The sequence below is a fragment of the Oncorhynchus mykiss genome, chromosome 9, assembly GCF_057628025.1.
Source record: "Oncorhynchus mykiss isolate SJ-2025 chromosome 9, ASM5762802v1, whole genome shotgun sequence".
NCBI classification, from domain to species: Eukaryota; Metazoa; Chordata; class Actinopteri; order Salmoniformes; family Salmonidae; genus Oncorhynchus; species Oncorhynchus mykiss.
The window spans coordinates 27,859,814-27,878,029 of NC_143030.1; the positions used below are offsets into that span (position 1 = coordinate 27,859,814).

Below are 18,216 nucleotides of genomic sequence, written 5' to 3' on the forward strand. Positions count from 1 at the left end.
GCCACCTTGATGACAGCGTTGCACACTCTTGGCATTCTCTCAATCAGCTTCATGAGGTAGTCACCTGGAATGCGGTTCAATTAACAGCTGTGCCTTGTTAAAAGTTCATTTGTGGAATTTCTTTCCTACTTAATGTTTTTGAGCCAATCAGTTGTGTTGTGACAAGATGGGAGGGAGGGAAGGGGGGGGGGGGGTAAAATACAGAAGATAGCCCTATACGGTAATACACCAAGTCCACATTATGGCAAGAACAGCTCAAATAAGCAAAGAGAAATGACAGTCCATCCATACTTTTAGACATGGCCAGTTAATCCTGAAAATGTCAAAAACTTTAAAAGCTTCTTCAAGTGCAGTTGCAAAAATCATCAAGCACTATGATGAAACTGGCTCTCATGAGGACCGCCACAGGAATAGAAGACCCAGAGTTACCTCTGCTGCAGAGGAAAAGTTCATTAGTTACCAGCCCCAGAAATTGCAGCCCAATTAAATGTAACCATACACATCGCAACATTAACTGTTCAGAGGAGACTGCATGTATCAGTCAAATTTCTGGAAAGAAACCACTACTAAAGGACATCAATAAGAAGAGAAGACTTGCTTGGGCCAAGAAACACAAGCAATGGACATTAGAACAGTGGAAATGTGTCCTTTGGTCTGGAGTCCAAATTTGAGATTTTTGATTCCAACCGCCATGTCTTTGTGAGATGCCGTGTGAGTGAACGGATGATCTCCGGATGTGTATTTCCCACCGTAAAACATGGTGGTGTTATGGTGCTTTGCTGGTGACAATGATTTATTTAGAATTCAAGGCACACTTAAGCAGCATGGCTACCACAGCATTCTGCAACGATGTGCCATCCCATCTGGTTTGGGCTTAGTGGGACTATCAGTTGTTTTTCAACAGGACCATGATCCAACACACCTCCAGGCTGTGTAAGGGCTATTTGACCAAGAAGGAGAGTGATGGAGTGCTGCTTCAGATGACCTGGCCTCCACAAACCCCCGACCTCAACCAAATTGAGTTGGTTTGGGATGAGTCGGCTGCTTTTCCTTCACTCTGCGGTCCAACAAGTGCTCAGAACGTTCTGGGAACTCCTTCAAGACTGTTGGAAAAGCATTTCAGGTTAAGAGAATGCCAGGAGTGTGCAAAGCTGTCAAGGAAGAGAGTGGATATTTGAATTACCTAATCAAATATTTTGATTTAACACTTTTTTGGTTACTACATTATCCCATGTGTTATTTCATAGTTTTGATGTCTTCACGATTATTCTACAATATAGAAAACATTCAAGGGTTTTTATTTTATTTTTACTGAGTAGGTTTTCTATTAACCTTAAAATAGTACAGCAGTCATTATACACTACTAGTCAAAGGTTTTAGGAGTGCTACTGTATTTATTTAGTGAAATCTCAAAGCTACCAACACTTTGGCTGTCTTCTATAGCCTAAGACCGTCTACTGCACTTAATCGATACTTTAAAAAAAAATCAAGTAGACATTTCATCAATTGAAAAGTCCAATGACCATCAGAAAATGTTATAGTTTACACCCAACAAGAAAATAAAAACTTCACAGGCCCAGGAAATGCACACATAGAAAAATAATTATTAAACAGATTGAAATTTAACTATCTAGACCATTTATTAACAATATTTTACAATTCATATTAGTTTCTTAGAAAAAAGGATTGGAACACAACTATGGCACACATAGGTACAAATATTTGAATTGCATGTGCAGTGAAGTTGGTTAGACTTAATTGTGAAAAAGTGAGAAACTAGAAGATAGTTCAGGTAGTCTATAAAGTCCAAGTTAAAAAAGAAAAAAAGATATATATAAAATAAATGTTCTGGAGGCACTACAGGTCCTCTATGGGGGAGAATGTTAAGAGTTGCGAGAGGCTAAACTGCTCTTTTCTTGGTGGTGAAGGGCTCTCTAGAGTGTCCAGATCCAGAGAAAATACTTTGTCTGTCGCGCCAACTGTGGCTGCAGTCTCCAGTGACATTGCCATCAGCCAGTCTCTGGCATCCAGGCTCCTCTCGTCATGCTGTGGGGGAGACATTTCTTGTGCCCCCTGGTGTCGGTCCATGGAGGAGGCCTCTCTGAAGGTTTGCTGGATCTTGTCCAGACGCCTGCTCGAGACCAGCAGGGCCGGCTCAGTCTCTGTGGGAAGGAGGGAGGGGATGTGGGGGAGGAGCAGCTCTTCCTCCTCTGTGTTGGATGTGTCACTGGAGCTCAGGAAGCTGCCGTCGTTGCCCGGCAGCTCGGGGAGAGTCTCCTGATCTATACTGAACTGCTCTGGGATCGCCTCTTGGTCGATTCTGAACTGGATCACGTCGCTACTGCTCAGGCTGTGGAGAGCCTCCGTGTTGGAGCAGTCCCAGGGCAGGGTAGACATGAGCGATGCCTGCTCGGGGGCTGCAGTACTGCAACCGGCATTGGTGGGATCCAGGCCTGTGCTCAGCGAGTGCACGTCGGGGCTGAGGGAGGTCTCCTGTACCTCGCAGAGGGCCGTGAGGTGCCTGAAGATGCCGTCGCCGTCAAACTTATCAGACAGACGGGCCTTCTGAGCCTCTCCTTCCTCCACTGCCCTTCGCCAGGAACTCCTCACATCTAGAACTAATAATAAAAAAAAAAACATTACTCCTCTGCCCAACAAAAAGCAAAACTAATTCTGCCTTTCAAAGTACATAATCAAATAAGGTTCAATACGCACTCAAACTCTCTGGGGTACGTGGAATCTGCTTCCTGGTGGAGAAAGGGTCTGTGCCAAGATTGCACAGTAAATCACCCAGCGCAAGTCCTTGTAAACTTCCATTACCAGGGCTGGTGGTCACAGCCTCTGCAAACTAATACATACACACGCTTAGTAAGGAAATTGAAAATAGGCATGTTAAGCAGCATGGTACATAAGACTACCTTCTTCGGTGACTCAAATCAGTCATGTCTATGCAGATAACGGTTGTCTGCTCCGTATCTGTCCGTTGCGATTTCACTCAACTCGCCCCGGTCATCAGAGAGCAGGTATGCTATAGGGATGGCTAGTGACGGACAGGGCACAGCTCAGTACTGCCCAGGTATCTGCCTCCCAACAACTACCAAAATAATGACTAGAAGGGTCAGCCCTCATTCTGCATTGTGGTTCAAGTGAGGAAATGTATGGAAACTGTACCTGATTTGCCAAGTTGTCAAACTCAGAGTCCAGGATCTGAGCCTCTCTCTTCACCGCAGACATCTTTAGAGATGCACAAGGAGTCTTCCTTACACTGGCCTATAAGGAAAGATTGCCACAAGAGATTAAACATGAATTAAGGACATTTGTGTGCAGGAGTAACATGGGCCAAAATACTTTAAAAATGAAAAGCAATATTAAAACATTGAAATATGCTAAAACAATGAGCCTTTAAAAAAAATTTAAATAGTTTTTTTTAAACCTTCCGACTGAGTCTGAACCACAGGAGATTGGTGGCATCTTAATTGGGGAGAATGGGCTTGTGGTAATAACTGGAGCAGAATCAGTGGAATGATAAATACATCAAACACCTGGTTAAGGTGTTTTATGCCATTCCATTTGCTTTGTTCCGGGCCATTATTATGAGCCGACCTCCACTCAGCAGCATCCACTGGTCTGAACTGAACATGGAATAGGACACTTGGTGCACATCACATACCGGCAGGGGGCTTGGTGAGGGAGCTTTGACAGGGACAGCCAGAGGAGTTTCACAAAGTGCATGGAGGGGAGTCAGTGGGGAAGAGACCACACTAGGAAGACGAGACGCAACCCTCTCAACGGCTAGAGGGCAAAGGCTGTTCATAAAGAGACGTTATAAAGACTTCTGTGCATCAAATGAAGTTCATGGTAAAAAAAATATATATTTTTTTAAAAAGAACAAGACAGGATAATTGTTATCTGCTCCGTATCTGTCCGTTGCGATTTCACTCAACTCGCCCCGGTCATCAGAGAGCAGGTATGCTATAGGGAGGACTAGTGACGAACAGAGCACAGCTCAGAACTGCCCAGGTATCTGCCTCCCATCAACAACAATACAGAGGAATCAGACTACTAGTTGCACATTAGCAATGAAAACAAGGTAGGCCGAGTATTAATATACCGTTTGAGGGCAGAATCCATTGGAATGGAGTCAGTCTCCGCAAGCTTCTCCTCAGAAAATTCTAAGTTAAAAAGAAAAAAAGTAACAATTGTTAAAATATGCAGTTAAACAATAAAGCAACTTAGAAGTGGAAATATTTTGTTTCCCTCTACTCACTGGGTAGCGTCGCCGGATACTGGGAGAAAACGCTGGATTTAAAACTGGCTTCTGTGGCCGGCTCAAAGGACAGAGGAGCCATGGGGCACAGAAAGTCAAGGGCCTGAATGGTGAGAGAGAGAGAGATTAGAGGGGGCATGGCTCTGTTGCATCCCGCAATGTGTGATGTTTGGTGTGGCGTTCTTGAGTTTTTAATTTGTTCCCTCTGCTTGTAAACCATCTGTCAACAATGGCTTTACAGTGGTGGGGTGTTGGACTTATCTTGTTGATCGCTACTAACAGACTAAATTATGAAAACGCTGGTGGCAGCAAAATCTAATACAGCAGAGTTCCTACTACAGTGCAACTCAAACGCGATGGATATCTCAATGGCCAATCTAATCCCTGATTGTCTGCGAGTGGATTACAAACGTGGAAAACAGGGTTCAGACAAATACTTTTTTTTATGTACCCACCACCTTGCTGATCAATGCCCAGTCACTGAGGGGAAAGCGGATGAGGTGTCAGCGAATCTGCACTTCCTACACGAATACCGAAAGGCCTGTTTGCTGCCGTTTACTGAGACTTGGCTGGACGACAAAGTCCCGAACAGGGAAGTAGAGCCGGCCAGCTTCACAATGGTCAGAGCGGACCGTGATCTGACCGTCACAGGGAAACCTCACGGCGGAGTGTCTGCCTGCTTGTCAGGGACCAGTGGTGTAAATTAATCCTGGTAAGATCTATGTACCCCCGACATTGAACTGTTTTCCGTGTCACTGCGACCCTACCATCTGCCCCGTGAGTTCCCCCAATTGTTTGTGACCAGTGTGTACTTACAACCAAAAGCTAATACAGAAAAAGCATCAGAAATAATTTATAATCTGTCGTCACAGAAAACAGAATCCATCTCCCCCGACGCACCCACATTTTAGGTGATTTTAACAACTGTACTTCGCGCAAGGTCCTGTGCACGTACCACCAGTATGTGAAATGTCACACTAGAAAAAAATAAGACTCTTGATTTGGGCTATGGGACAATACCAAATGATTTCTCTGCCACCACCAGACTTCCCCTGGGGACATCAGACCACAATGTTGACTACCTCCGGCCAACCCTGGAGAGGGAGAAACCCAGTTAAAATTGTCACAGATCTGAAAAGACAACAGTATCACTTGTCTCCAAGGGTGTTTTGTTTTGACTGGGAGGTATTGGAGGACAGCAACTCTGATCTTGAGGAGCGCTCAGATGTCGTTTCAGACTATGTAAACTTGTGTTGAGTCAGTTGCGCCTACTAAAACCTGAAAAAGCATCCTGAACAATAGGCCTTGGGTATCAAAAAAAGAAATCACTACTTAATAGGAAGGCAGTTTACGAGTGTAATAGACAGGCTTTAAGAGATGTACAAGTTGAGATCAAAAGAGATACTGGTGGACAAGGAGGCATTCAAGCAAAGGGGTGGAGAAGACCCTCTCCTCAGAAAACTCAAGGGTGGCCTGGCAAGGGATTAACGCCACGGCTTGTGCCCCCTACATCGGCAAGGGGAAAACCAATGCTGACCTTGGGAGACATGAGGGCCAGAACACGGCCAATGAACTGAATGTATTCTTCACAAGATTTGAATCTGACGACCTCGTGTCGGAGGTAAAACAAATGGAAGCGTCATTATAAATATGTTTGAGAGGGTTGTTGTTCAACAGGCAGATGTTTTTGAAGTAGTTCAGGAAATGCAACAAAAGCCCAGACAAAATAAGTGGACGCTGAACATCTGGCTGGTGTTTTTACAGACATTCTCCAAACCTCACTCAACCAGCAACATGTGCCAGTATTGCAGAGAAACGTCTAATCCCGCTGTGTTGAATGACTACTGTCCTGTGGCCTCGACATCCTTAGTAATCAAATGCTTTGAGAAAATTGTGAAAAGTCATTCTAAGCTCCACCCAGAAGTTCCTCGACCCGTTTCAGTTTGCCTATCAGCCCAGCAAAGGAGTTGATGATGCCATTCTTACTTTTCTCAACATGGTGCCAAATCCCATGTCAGGGTTCTGTTGGCTGACTTTTTTTTCTGCCTTCAACACAATCAACCAGAGACTTCTCTTTAGATGGGGGAGGGGCTGTTGGACTTCCTGAGCCAGAGGTCACAGCGGGTCAAAGTAGGACCCCACGTGTCAGACACACGCACCACAAACACAGGCTCTCCTCAGGGATACGTTTTGACCCCACTCTTGTACACTAATAGTACTAGTTCCCATCCTGACAGACACTTCCTTGATCAGCCTGTTGCAGGATGAGAAACACCATGGTCCGGTCCTAAAGGAGTTGGTAGAGTGAGGAATCACACTTGGTCCTCAATAAAAACAAGACCAAAGAGATCTACACACAACACCTACCACTGCAACATCTATCAGAGGTCAGAACATAAGAGACTGTAGAGGAATACAAATATCTGGGTGTCCTCTTGGACAATAAGCTACAGTGGATTTAATGTACAGACCTGAGTTACAAAAAGAGTCAGACTGTACTTTCTCAAAAATCTGGGATATTTTAAGGTTGACTGTACTAGACTGACTTTCAAATCTTTTGAGAGTTTTTACTTTTTGTATTGGCATGGTTTGGCATGCCACTGTCATGCCACTGTCAGCCAGAGAAATATGCAGAGAAGGATTATCACCACAGCAAGTAAGGTACATGGAGTCAAACAGACAGGCCTGGATGAGATCTTTTAGGTCAGGGCCCTCCGCAAGGCTCACACAATTATTTTAGACTCAAGCCACCCCCTGTACCTGGACTTTGAACTACTCACCCCTGGCCGCAGGTATAGGGTACCACCCGGCAGGAAGAACAGAACTGGACAATTAGTGCCAAGTGTGATAAAATCTCCTAAATAGCTTGGGCTAATGTTCCTATCGACCCAGTAAGGCCAGCAGCCTAGTCTCTTTTTATTAGTATGTAACTGTTATTAAAGTTGTATTGTCAATTTGTTTTGTATTTAATGCCACTTTAAAACATGTACATGACACTGCAACAAAACGTCTCCAAGAGGACAATAAAGTCAGTAAAGTTAAAGATTACAGTCGCCGTAGTAGAATAGCACTAGCCTGCAGGAGGGTAAGGGCTACTGGTTATATATGGACAGAGCCTCCATTTAATACATCCAGGTCACAAACCCTAAGAGGCACTTACAGGATCCTCGTTGAGAAACAAGGTCAGCGGCGTGCGTTTCAGACAGTCTGCCCACTTCTGGTCCCACTCCGTCTCCAACTTCCTGATGACACTCTTTACCTCGGGGATTTCCTCCTTTGAAATCCTCTTCCTGGACAAAGAGAGAGACAGTGGGATGCAGTGATAACAAGGAGAAAGGAGCAACACCGTTTTAAAAGAGCTTTATTACTACAGTTCAAGATGGGTTTAAAAATGTTTTATCGCACCTCATGAGTCGGAGGTCCTCCAGGGCACGGGCCATCTGCAGGTTTCTCTCCTGCAGGAGCAGGGGGTGGAGCTGAGCAATGGGGGTGTGTTCTGCCATCTTGACCCTCTCCTCCACCAGGAGGCCTAGGGCCTGGTGGAGCAGCTCCAGCATGCTGAGGAGGTTCAGCTGGTCTGCCTCGTACACACTGCCCACACTCGACTGACAACACACAGCTTAGTGATAAACACGCAGACTAGAGCAGTACCCCCTTCAAGTTCGACTTATTTTTTTTTACAATTATTATTATTTTATTTTTTTGTGTGTGAATTTTACCCCTTTTTCTGCCCAATTTTGTGGTATCCAATTGTTAGTAGTTACCGTCTTGTCTCATAGCTACAACTACCGTACGGGCTCGGGAGAGACGAAGGTTGAAAGTCATGCGTCCTCCGATACACAACTCAACCAAGCCGCACTGCTTCTTAACACAGCGCGCATCCAACCCGGAAGCCAGCCGCACCAATGTGTCGGAGGAAACGCCATGCACCTGGCAACCTTGGTTAGTGCGCACTGCGCCCAGCCCGCCACAGGAGTCACTGGAGCGCGATGAGACAAGGATATCCCTACCGGCCAAACCCAGGGTCTCTGGTGGCACAGCCAGCGCTGCAGGACAGCGCCCTTAACCACTGCGCCACCCGGGAGGCCAAGTTCCACTTATTTTATTAATTTCCAGCACTAGCATACCAGATTCAATTGGTCAACTAATCACTACTCGTTCATTTAATCAGTTGTGCTAGTTCTAGAACATCGGAGTACTCAAGGAAAGATTTGGTTAACATTGCACTGAAATATGGATCAAGTTCCAAATGCACCATCACCCACTAACCTAAAAAGGCAACGATATCATTTTTTGTGCTTCTCACCAGGTGGGATAACTGCTCTATCCGCTCCAGCAGAACCCGGGGGATTTTGAGGGCCAGGCCCGTCCCATCCAGGGTGTACTGGTCCACACCTCCCCCGATCACACACTCCACCACGCGCCGCTCCTCCTCCAGGGTGGACAGCACTCCGTTGATGGATGACCACAGGGAGCGCACCTGGGGTTTGTTCATTCAGAGGTGTAAGGTTCAGAACATTGCAGATAGAAATGTAATGAATGTCAGTTTCCAGTGATGTTTGACGAACTAGACAGTTATGAAATTAAGGAAAAACCTTTTGAATCTTCTCAGCTTGAGGAGTTTCCTCCTTGTCAGCTTCATTCTTGTGACGCCTGTGCGGGGGAAATAAGGAATTTAACCAGCTGCCATTGTTTATTGGCACTTTGAGCAGTGTTTTATGCCAAAAGGTAACTGAAAACAGAGCAACGACAAAAAAAAAATTATTGAAGGATAGATGGAATATCTCATACATACTTGAGCAAATCATTATACTTTGCATCTTCAGCCCTCAAATCCCTCAGAGACTTCACTTGAGATCTACAAGAGAAGGACACAGACGTAGAAGGGCAAAACTAGGCACATTAAAAAAGAACCAACAGTGCTGTGTTTACACAGGCAGCCCAAATCTGATGTTTTCGCATCAGCTTTGTTTCAGAGCTAATCTGATTGGGCAGAATATAAATTAGGGGAAATAATTAGCTGCCTGTGAATACACAGCCCAGTTGACCGACAAAAGCAAGACATTCAGAGTATATAAACTCAACCTCTGTGACCATGTTTTATAGTAAGGCTTGATTGCCTGCTCATTATTTGCACCTGTGCTAATTAGTCAGAATCACATGATACCTACCCAATGAAAGGATCTGTTTTTTTTTATCCAACTGAAATTGTCAACAAAAATGTGATACTTTTCTAGGCATTGAAAAATATCTGAAACATAGCCAATGCTTGTGGTTTGTACAGTTGCCTGTGACTTACTGGGCCTGCCTCTCGTACTCATGCAAGATCCGGTCCTGCTCTACAGCTCCCCTCAGGAATCTGGTCTTGACCAGCTGAAACCGCTTCAGTGCCATTTGCACAGAAGAGGCAGGGGCTGCCGCCGCCTCTGGGACCCACGTGCCATCTAATAACACACATTGAAAAACAACTAGACAGACGCTTGCAATTCACAGGCAGAAGAAAATCGATGGCGTATGCCTTTTAGCCCAAACCTTAGTCATACATAGGCCTTCCCAAAGATGATCTATTTGACAAGATAGTAGAGTTACTGCTCTCACAATGGGAATACATGTCCTCAAAGATGGAAGGCAGGCGAGATCAGGTGGTAGCATTCTAGCCAATGAGAGAGGGCAGATACGTGTGTGAACAACAGGCACAACTCCGACAGTCATTTTTTTTCAAAGTTGCTGAAATGCCATGTGGATCCACTTATCAGTGCATTCTTAAAAATCTCATTACAAAACTTATATTAATTTCACGTAGCAAATTAACATTAAAAAGTTCAATTCCACACTCATTGACCTCCATACAATTATTCCTCACTTCGTGGTCTTATTTTCATGTACAGATTTTGGGCGGAGTCAACCTTCCCACATCGCCTACCCCTCTCTGGCCTTCCTACCTGTAGAAAATGTCTGCATCTCCTGAAACTCAACATAATTGGCCAGATGGAGCATCAGGTTGATGAACTTGGGACCACCAGGCGAGAGGAACAGTGACGCCACCACTTTGGGAATTGTGCTGCCCTGCTCATCCTGAAAGCACAGATCAAGTTCAAATGCTTTAGACCTGATTAAGAGCCATACTTACAGACAGTATACATCTGCTACAACAAGTATGTCAAATCCTGTACATATGAAATGAATGCCAAATCCTTACCATCAGATCTCGCAGCCAAGCATAGGTCACCTTACGGAATTCAGCATCTGCTTTGTGGTCCAACACCGGCCAGCAATGCCTGCATACAAAACCCAGCATATTACATGATTGCAGAACATTACAAAATTGTGAAGAAAAACAAGCTGGGAATGGGACCATCACCTGTATGTATCGTGGAAGCGGGTGGGGTTGAGTTTCTCTAACAGGAAATGGGTAACTATGTAGAACGCATCCTTGTTTGGTTTGTCAAACATATTTCTGTTGGTGAGAGACAGAAACTGGTGTCAAAACAGGCTTTTGACTGACCTGAGAGAATAGAGTCCGTCTGTCTCTGTCTATTAGTTTATTTTAAATGTCATGCCATTGCCAGTTTCTCACTGGATTGAAACAGGGTTGCACTACTGATGTTGTACTGTTAACTGTTACCACGACAATCAACACGTACGGGCCAAGAATGATGTGTTTGACATTGGCTTTGCTGGCCCCTGATGATACTGCGACTTCAGGTTGAAATCCAAGACCCAAAAGCGACCACCACAGATATTTGCCATTCGTTCTCTGAATGTTCGACATATTTCCAGCGAGCTGCAAACGTTTAGATCTAAAAACTAGCTGCTAGTTAGCAGAAGACTGAAAACGTTACAGATACGAGGAAAGCTAACGCGTTAACATTAGTTAGCTAGTTGGGCAGAAACAGAAAGCAAACATGGCTAGTTAGTAATGCGCCTTACCGTCGTCGAAATGTAACAAAGGATACAAATATAGTTAACGACATAAAAAATAAATGAACACCATAAATATGTAGTTACTCGACATTACGCAGGCCAATTTTTACGAATGTCTTCCTCAAACCGCCAAATATTTTAAGAAAGAAAATAATTAGATCAGCCGGATGTTGGTGTGCATACTTCCTGTGTCGCGCATAATTATGTCCCCCTTCCGATCTCGGATCGATCTCTCGCTGCTAGTCGGTTATCAACAATTATATTTGAATTGTGATGTCTTATATTGAAATCACGACTGGTAAAAATGGAATTATTGAATTCCAATTAGACTAGTTCAACTGCTGGACTGGGAGATACATTTTACGTCTACCTAGATTTTTTCATTTCTGCCGGGGTGTGTCTTTGTCTTTCCAGTTATTGGTCTTTGTGAGTGATAGCTAAAATGGCTGAGCAGGGAGTTCTCCTGGACCAGGACCAGTTCTGCTGCTCTATCTGCCTGGATTTACTGAAGGAGCCGGTCACTATCAACTGTGGACACAGTTACTGTAGCAATTGTATTGAGGACTGCTGGGATAAGGATGATCCAAAGGGCGCCTACAACTGTCCCCAGTGCAGACAGACTTTCTCACCTAGGCCGGCTCTGATGAAGAATAGCTTGCTAGCCATGGTGGTTGGGAACATGAGAAAGATAGGACTCCAGCCTACTCCTCCTGCTATGTGCTTTGCTGGACCTGGAGATGTGGAATGTGATTTCTGCAATGGAAGAAAGCAGAAAGCTCTCAAGTCATGTCTGGTGTGTCTAGCCTCTTACTGTGAGACTCATCTCCAGCCTCATTATAATATAGCTCCATTGATGAAGCACAAGCTGATCAAAGCCACCACACAATTGCAGGACAATATCTGCTCTCATCATGACAAACTGCTGGAGATTTTCTGCCGGACCGACCAGCAGTGTATCTGTTATCTGTGTACCATGGATGAACATAAAGGCCATGATACAGTCTCAATCACAGCTGAAAAGATGGAGAAACAGGTGAGAATCAAGCTAATATTACAGTTATGATGTGATGGAAAAATCACATTTAGATGGGAATATGAGACAGATTTGTATTGTCACATCACATCCATACCATGTAGCTCAGTCAAGACCCCTCTTCATTAAAGTGGAAACTCTTTAGCCCCAAACAACTATAGACCTATAGTAATCTGTTCAATAGCAAAAATCTGTGAGAAATTATTACATTCCAAAATATATCAGTACCTAGATAAATAAAATATTACCCTTTTCAATCTGGCTTTAGACCCAACCATTCTACTACAACTACAATATTACTGAAACTTACTACGATATACAAATTCTTCATCTGACCAAATCTTTATTTGATTTAGTTGATCATTCAATCAATGTTACTAGGAAAACTTAAAAAGTTTGGTTTCACTAAAAGATCACTAAACTGTTTCCACGCCTATCTTAGCAATAGAAAACACTGTTTTCATAGAACACAAATCAGAACTCCTTTCACTCAGTAGAGGAGTACCTCAAGGCTTAGTATTGACCCACTTCTTTGCCCTATATTCATAAATGAATAGTCTCTAATTTGTCAGAATTCACATTTTCACTAATGATACAGTCCTCTATACCTGAAGTATTCAACCGGGGGTTCTAGGTACTGTATGGGGTCAGTGAAAATATTTATTAAAAAAATATATTCTCAAATCCTAATATTGAGTAAATTACACTCATTGGAGTCAATTACACTCACTGGAGTATCTGACACAGGCTTTGAAAAAGCAACCGCGTATAGGCTACCAGTGCGGCAAGTGCTGCTGGTAAGCTTTTTTGACATGGACATACATTTTTGCCAACACACGTCTAAGCGAAAATGTGTTTGGAGTTACCTTTCTAGCTAATAGGCTGTATAGTTAGATTTCCCTGTATATATTAGGAACACCTAAGTTGATACATTGAAAAATAAATTGGTACCAATGCAGTTGTCTTCTAATTAGGAGTGACAGTTGATTTAGTGAGTCATACATTGTGCAATGATGTGTCTTTTATAATGGCATCCAATAATTAATTAGCAAATATTGTTAGAAATTACAGTAAGGTAGGTCTTGGTTGTGTTTTGCTAGATGATGTCACCATAGTAACCCAACTGCTGCTTCCTATCCTAGACTAAGGTCTTTCTAATGGATACAGTAAAACAATTCTAAGATCTGTATGGAAAGCCAAGCTTGTAGTTAATAATATAAACAATATGCTTTCCAAAAGATAACTAAGAATCAATCCTCAAACCAAGATATTTCAACCAATCAACACTTCCAAGCATTATTCAATTAGGTGCATCAATTTTGAAATTGCCAGCTGTGGAGTTTATTTGCCATGTACCGAACAGCATGATTGATATAGGACTGTTTGATTTAAAACCAAATTATTTGCTAGAAACCATTTTTTTTGTAAAGTGTTAAAATCATCTTGGACAGTTGCTTGTATCTGCAAAATATTTTAACCTGATGAATAGAGCAGGGCTCTTCAACCTTTTCTTGCAGAGGAACACCCTCCCGGGCAAATCGGTGGCCCAGGAACCCCCACCATATGTTAGACACATCTTGTCTTGTAAATAATAATGGCAAGGAGAAGTATTCAACACTTTTAAATTATTTGGTCGATAGTTTCAATATTTTCACTTTCCCACATTATAATTAGAAGAGGAAGTCTTAACAATCAAATTTATTTCAATCCAATTTATTTATAAAGCCCTTTTTACATCAGCAGATGTTTTCAAAGTGCTATACAGAAACCCAGCCTAAATCCCCAAACAGCAAGCAATGCAGATGTAGAAGCACAGTGGCTAGGAAAAACTAAGGCAGGAACCTAGGAAGAAACCTAGAGCGGAACCAGGCTCTGAGGGGTGGCCAGTCATCTTCTTGCGGTGCCGTGGGGAGATTATAACAGTACATGGCCATTCCCAACTAGAAGACCACTGCATTGGTACCAATTTACTTTTTAAATGTATCAACTTAGATTTCCCTGTGTGTATAAAGGAACACCGAACTATACAAGACACTATACAAGACTCAGCAGCAATTACACATTCCAAGGGTACATCGTGAGGTTGGAGTGAGATCTTTTCGATGTAAAGTCCCAAATGACTGTACCTCTAGAAATCAGGGCATTAAATTCACACAGTGAATTTAAGAAAGCCCTTTTTTATAAAATGTCAAGAACAAACTGTTTGTGTTTTTAACTATTAGAAACATCACCATGTGGAGATATTAGTAAATATGTATGTATATATTATCCTTAGTTTCATTAGTTGTATAGTAGTTGTAGCAGTAGTTTTTATTAGTTGTAGGGCTATTAGTAGTTGTACAACTACATTTAGATTTTTTTTTGTACGTTTTGAATTATTATTTTATTATTGTCTTGTTTCTAAGTATTGTTTGTTAGATTTTTTTTTCTTCATTTGGACACTCTTGAAAATGAGACGGTGCATCTCAAGAGATTTCATCCTGCAAAATGTCAAATAAATACTGTTTGTTTTTGTCCACAGAAGCAGATCGGGCTGAGTCAGCAGAAGGTCAAGCAAAGAGTCCAGGAGAGGGAGAAGGAGTTGAAGGAAGTGCAAAAGGCTGTGGAGTCTCTCAGTGTGAGTATTGATCTGAGAAGATCGACCGTGTCGTTTTTGTTGCAGTAGAGTTGCACAGATGATCAGATCCCACACTGCCTGGAGAAGTGTTTGATATCTCAGGAACCACATTGGTATGATATATCAATCTTCTTAGACGCACAGTATAAGTGCAACAAAGACAACCTGGAATCACGACCCATTTCACTGCTTTTTAACCAGTCAGACAGTTAAAGGCCACTCCAATCCCACTGGGCTCCAAGTTAGAGAGATGGTAGTTTTTTTTAACATGAACCGTTCTCTTGTCTTTGTCGGTCTCATAACAGCGCTCTGCACAGGCGGCAGTGGAGGAAAGTGAGAGGATCTTCACAGAATTGATTGACTCCGTTGAGCGAAGGCGCTCTGAGATGAAGGAGCTGATTGTAGCCCAGGAGTATACAGCTGTGAGTCAAGCTGAAGGCCTCATGGAGCGCTTGGAGCAGGAGATCGCTGAGCTGAAGATGAGAGGGATTGAGCTGGAGAAGCTCGCACACACAGAGGATCACATCCATTTCCTGGAGGTAGCTACACTGAGGGACCATTCGTTTGTTATTGCAAAAGGAACTCGTTATTCTGGGGTGGGTTTACCAAAGCCTTTGTAGCTATCTAAAGTAGTGAGTAGAATGTTGTTTCTCTAGCTCGCCGACTTAAACTAATGCCTCTCGTAGAAAATCAAAGTGCTTCATTTGAGGAATTTATTAGTTTGCGCACAGACGATTGACTATTTAATCATTTTCTGGTGGCTATGTGCTCTCTCTCGCTCTGCAGAGTTATCAGTCTCTCGCCAGTCCCAGTGTATTTTCAGATTTGCCCACCATCGCTGTCTGTCCTCTTCCGCACTTTGAGGATGTGAGTGAGGCTGTGTCTAACCTGAGAGAGAAACTAGAGGGCGTCTTGAAGAGGGAATGGTGCAGAATTTCCACCAGAGGTAGGTTAGAAATGAGAGTTTCACCTGTATACTTTGACGGGATTTCAGTTCGTCTTTTACAGTGTGTGATTGTGTGTTTTCAGTGAATCTAGTAGATGTTCTACACCCTCCCGAACCCAAGACCAGAGCCGACTTCTTACAATGTGAGTCCCTTTATCCTGAATTTTCTAACAGTCGTATCTCCAATGATACTCAACCACACTCATATCATAGTTGTATTTCTTCATTTCTCTTCCCTCAGATTCCTGTCGGCTCACCCTGGACCCACACACATTATACAGACAACTCTTTCTGTCTGAGCTAAACAGAAAGGTGAAACTGAAGCGCAAAGGCTACTCCTACCCCAGCCGTCCAGACAGATTCACTCAGTTGTGTCAGGTGCTGTGCAGGGAAGGTCTGTCTGGGCGCTGTTACTGGGAGGTGGAGTGGAGTGGGTGGAAGATTTATGCAGGCGTCTCATATAAAGACATCAGCCGATCAGGACCTGCGGACGATTGTCAATTCGGACACAATGACAAGTCCTGGAGTTTAGAGTGCTGTAGTAATGGTTACTTTTTCCGACATAATAATGTCAAGACTGAAGTGGCACGCCCTCAGTCCTCCAGAGTAGGAGTGTATCTTGATCACCAGGCGGGCACTCTGTCCTTCTACAGTGTTTCGGACAAAATGACCCTCTTGCACAGAGTCCAGACTAAATTCACTCAGCCCCTCTATCCTGGGTTTTGGCTTCATTGTTTTAAGACCACTGCTGAGCTATGTGAGCTAGAGTAGAGGCCCCTGTCAGAGTGATGCTTTACCATCCCCTACTACGAATTGTTTATCAGAGATAAACATTTCCTTCTATGAATCTCAGGATTGACTTTCACAGATTGAACTCTCTAGTCCAGATAGAATTTGAGGTTATTTTCCCCAAAATGTTAGGCATAAAGTTCATCTAATGTAATGTTCTCGCTTAAGAATAAAGTGAATGTAATGTTCTCGCTTAGGAATAATGTGAATCTAATGTTCTCGCTAGCCAGACAATCCATATCTCTGGTGAGATTTTACTTCTGAAGGCAGCATGTAGTAAGGCAGGAAGTACATTGTTTTCAGAATGATCTCTCAACTTGTCCTGGCTGTGTGTTACATATTCTATGTCAGAGATGTTGGCAATTTTTATGTAGGCTACTGTTTACACATACTTTTTTTCCCTCCTGCATATCGTATTCATATCATATTCTTTTTGTCCTAGAACTCTCAAATACATCATGTTACAGGTCCCCTGTACAGGTCCCCTGCAGGTCCATATTGTATCAATTATCTTTCAATCAACTGAGCCTATATTTACAGTGTTCACTCAATATTGACAATGCTGAACCAAATGCAAACTGATAAATAAACAGCGTATTTGTTGAACTTCTGATTAGTGAACTACTTATTTAACATTCTAATGCTCTAGTGATAATCAGAGGGTGTACTATCCTTTCCAGGGTTCCATCTCAAGCAGCATGAACACTTTGTTTGGCATTACATTTAACCAAATGAGTTACACTCAACTGTTTTTGTAAAAATACAATGGAAATTAATTGAATCCAACAGTATATATGGAGGGAATTGGAACACATGGTCATACAAGTTGATCCAGAGCATCCCAAACTTGCTCAAATGGGTGACGTGTCTGGTGAGTATGCAGGCCATGGAAGAACTGGGACATTTTCAGCTTCCAGGAATTGTGTATAGATCCTTGCGACATGGGGCCGTGCATTATTATGCTGAAGTGGATGAATGGTACGACAATGGGCCTCAGGATCTCGTCACGGTATGTCTGTACATTCAAATTGCCATCAAAAAATGCAATTGTGTTCATTGCCCATAGCTTATGCCTTCCCGTACCATAACCCCACCACCACCATGGGGCACTCTGTTCACAATGTTGACTTTAGCAAACAGCTTGCCCATACGACGCCATACTGCAGTTGTGAGGTTGTTTGTACGTACTGCCAAATTCTCTAAAATGACGTTGGAGGTGGCTTATGGTAGAGAAATGAACATTCAATTCTCTGGCAACAGCTCTGGTGGACATTCCTGCAGTCAACATGCCACTTGCAAGCTCCCTCAACTTGAGACATCTGTGGCATTGTGTTGTGTGACAAAACTGCACATTTTAAAGTGACCTTTTATTGTCCCCATCACAAGGTGCACCTGTGTAATGGTCGTGCTGTTTAATCATGCCACACCTATCGGATGGATGGATTATCTTGGCAAAGGAGAAATGCTCACTAACATGGGATGTAAACAAATTTGTGCACAACATTTTTGAGAAATAAGCTTTTTGTGCATATAGAACATTTCTGGGATCTTTTATTTCAGCTCATGAAACATGGGACCAACACTTTACATGTTGTGTTTATATTTTTGTTCAGTTTAGGACTTGTTTCAATTGTTTAGCT

General features: G+C 43.0%; 2 protein-coding genes and 2 non-coding genes across 6 annotated transcripts; 1 reads left to right on the forward strand and 3 right to left on the reverse strand.

Annotated features, from left to right (window-relative positions):
- Positions 1-1,374: 1,374 nt before the first annotated feature.
- LOC110531789 (HAUS augmin-like complex subunit 6) lies at positions 1,375-11,430 on the reverse strand. Of its 2 annotated transcripts, none has more exons than XM_036987642.2 (16): positions 10,912-11,430; positions 10,629-10,724; positions 10,467-10,545; positions 10,210-10,342; positions 9,567-9,711; positions 9,063-9,125; positions 8,863-8,920; positions 8,574-8,747; positions 7,673-7,722; positions 7,428-7,557; positions 4,268-4,370; positions 4,112-4,172; positions 3,671-3,806; positions 3,172-3,270; positions 2,716-2,848; positions 1,375-2,618 (listed from the first exon to the last, which is right to left on the reverse strand). In XM_036987642.2, exons 1-16 carry the CDS (start codon positions 11,037-11,039, stop codon positions 1,858-1,860), a joined length of 2,349 nt encoding a protein of 782 aa, XP_036843537.2. In that variant the 5' UTR covers positions 11,040-11,430; the 3' UTR covers positions 1,375-1,857. The 2 variants fall into 2 exon arrangements, with proteins under 2 accessions (XP_036843537.2, XP_021470887.3); XM_021615212.3 differs by having other exon boundaries at positions 7,673-7,872.
- Positions 2,960-3,090, reverse strand: LOC118966244 (small Cajal body-specific RNA 8). The gene has a single exon (XR_005053503.1).
- LOC118966243 (small Cajal body-specific RNA 8) lies at positions 3,904-4,034 on the reverse strand. Its single transcript, XR_005053502.1, has one exon.
- LOC110531793 (E3 ubiquitin-protein ligase TRIM16) lies at positions 11,363-17,192 on the forward strand. Of its 2 annotated transcripts, none has more exons than XM_021615218.3 (6): positions 11,363-12,224; positions 14,746-14,841; positions 15,147-15,380; positions 15,628-15,787; positions 15,871-15,930; positions 16,029-17,192. In XM_021615218.3, exons 1-6 carry the CDS (start codon positions 11,634-11,636, stop codon positions 16,556-16,558), a joined length of 1,671 nt encoding a protein of 556 aa, XP_021470893.3. In that variant the 5' UTR covers positions 11,363-11,633; the 3' UTR covers positions 16,559-17,192. The 2 variants fall into 2 exon arrangements, with proteins under 2 accessions (XP_021470893.3, XP_021470892.3); XM_021615217.3 differs by having other exon boundaries at positions 11,371-12,224; positions 15,147-15,437.
- The last annotated feature ends 1,024 nt before the right edge of the window (positions 17,193-18,216 follow it).

Excerpts from the sequence above, each read along its gene's own strand:
- LOC110531789 (XM_021615212.3), bottom strand. The coding sequence starts at position 11,039 with ATGTCGAACATTCAGAGAACGAATGGCAAATATCTGTGGTGGTCGCTT. Across the intron at positions 9,712-10,209 it reads GATGCAGACATTTTCTACAG|ATGGCACGTGGGTCCCAGAG; the intron begins GTAGGAAGGCCA and ends GTGTGTTATTAG. Across the intron at positions 8,921-9,062 it reads AAGTATAATGATTTGCTCAA|GCGTCACAAGAATGAAGCTG; the intron begins GTATGTATGAGA and ends TCCCCCGCACAG.
- LOC110531793 (XM_021615217.3), top strand. The coding sequence starts at position 11,634 with ATGGCTGAGCAGGGAGTTCTCCTGGACCAGGACCAGTTCTGCTGCTCT. Across the intron at positions 12,225-14,745 it reads CTGAAAAGATGGAGAAACAG|AAGCAGATCGGGCTGAGTCA; the intron begins GTGAGAATCAAG and ends TTTTGTCCACAG. Across the intron at positions 15,438-15,627 it reads AAGGAACTCGTTATTCTGGG|AGTTATCAGTCTCTCGCCAG; the intron begins GTGGGTTTACCA and ends CTCGCTCTGCAG.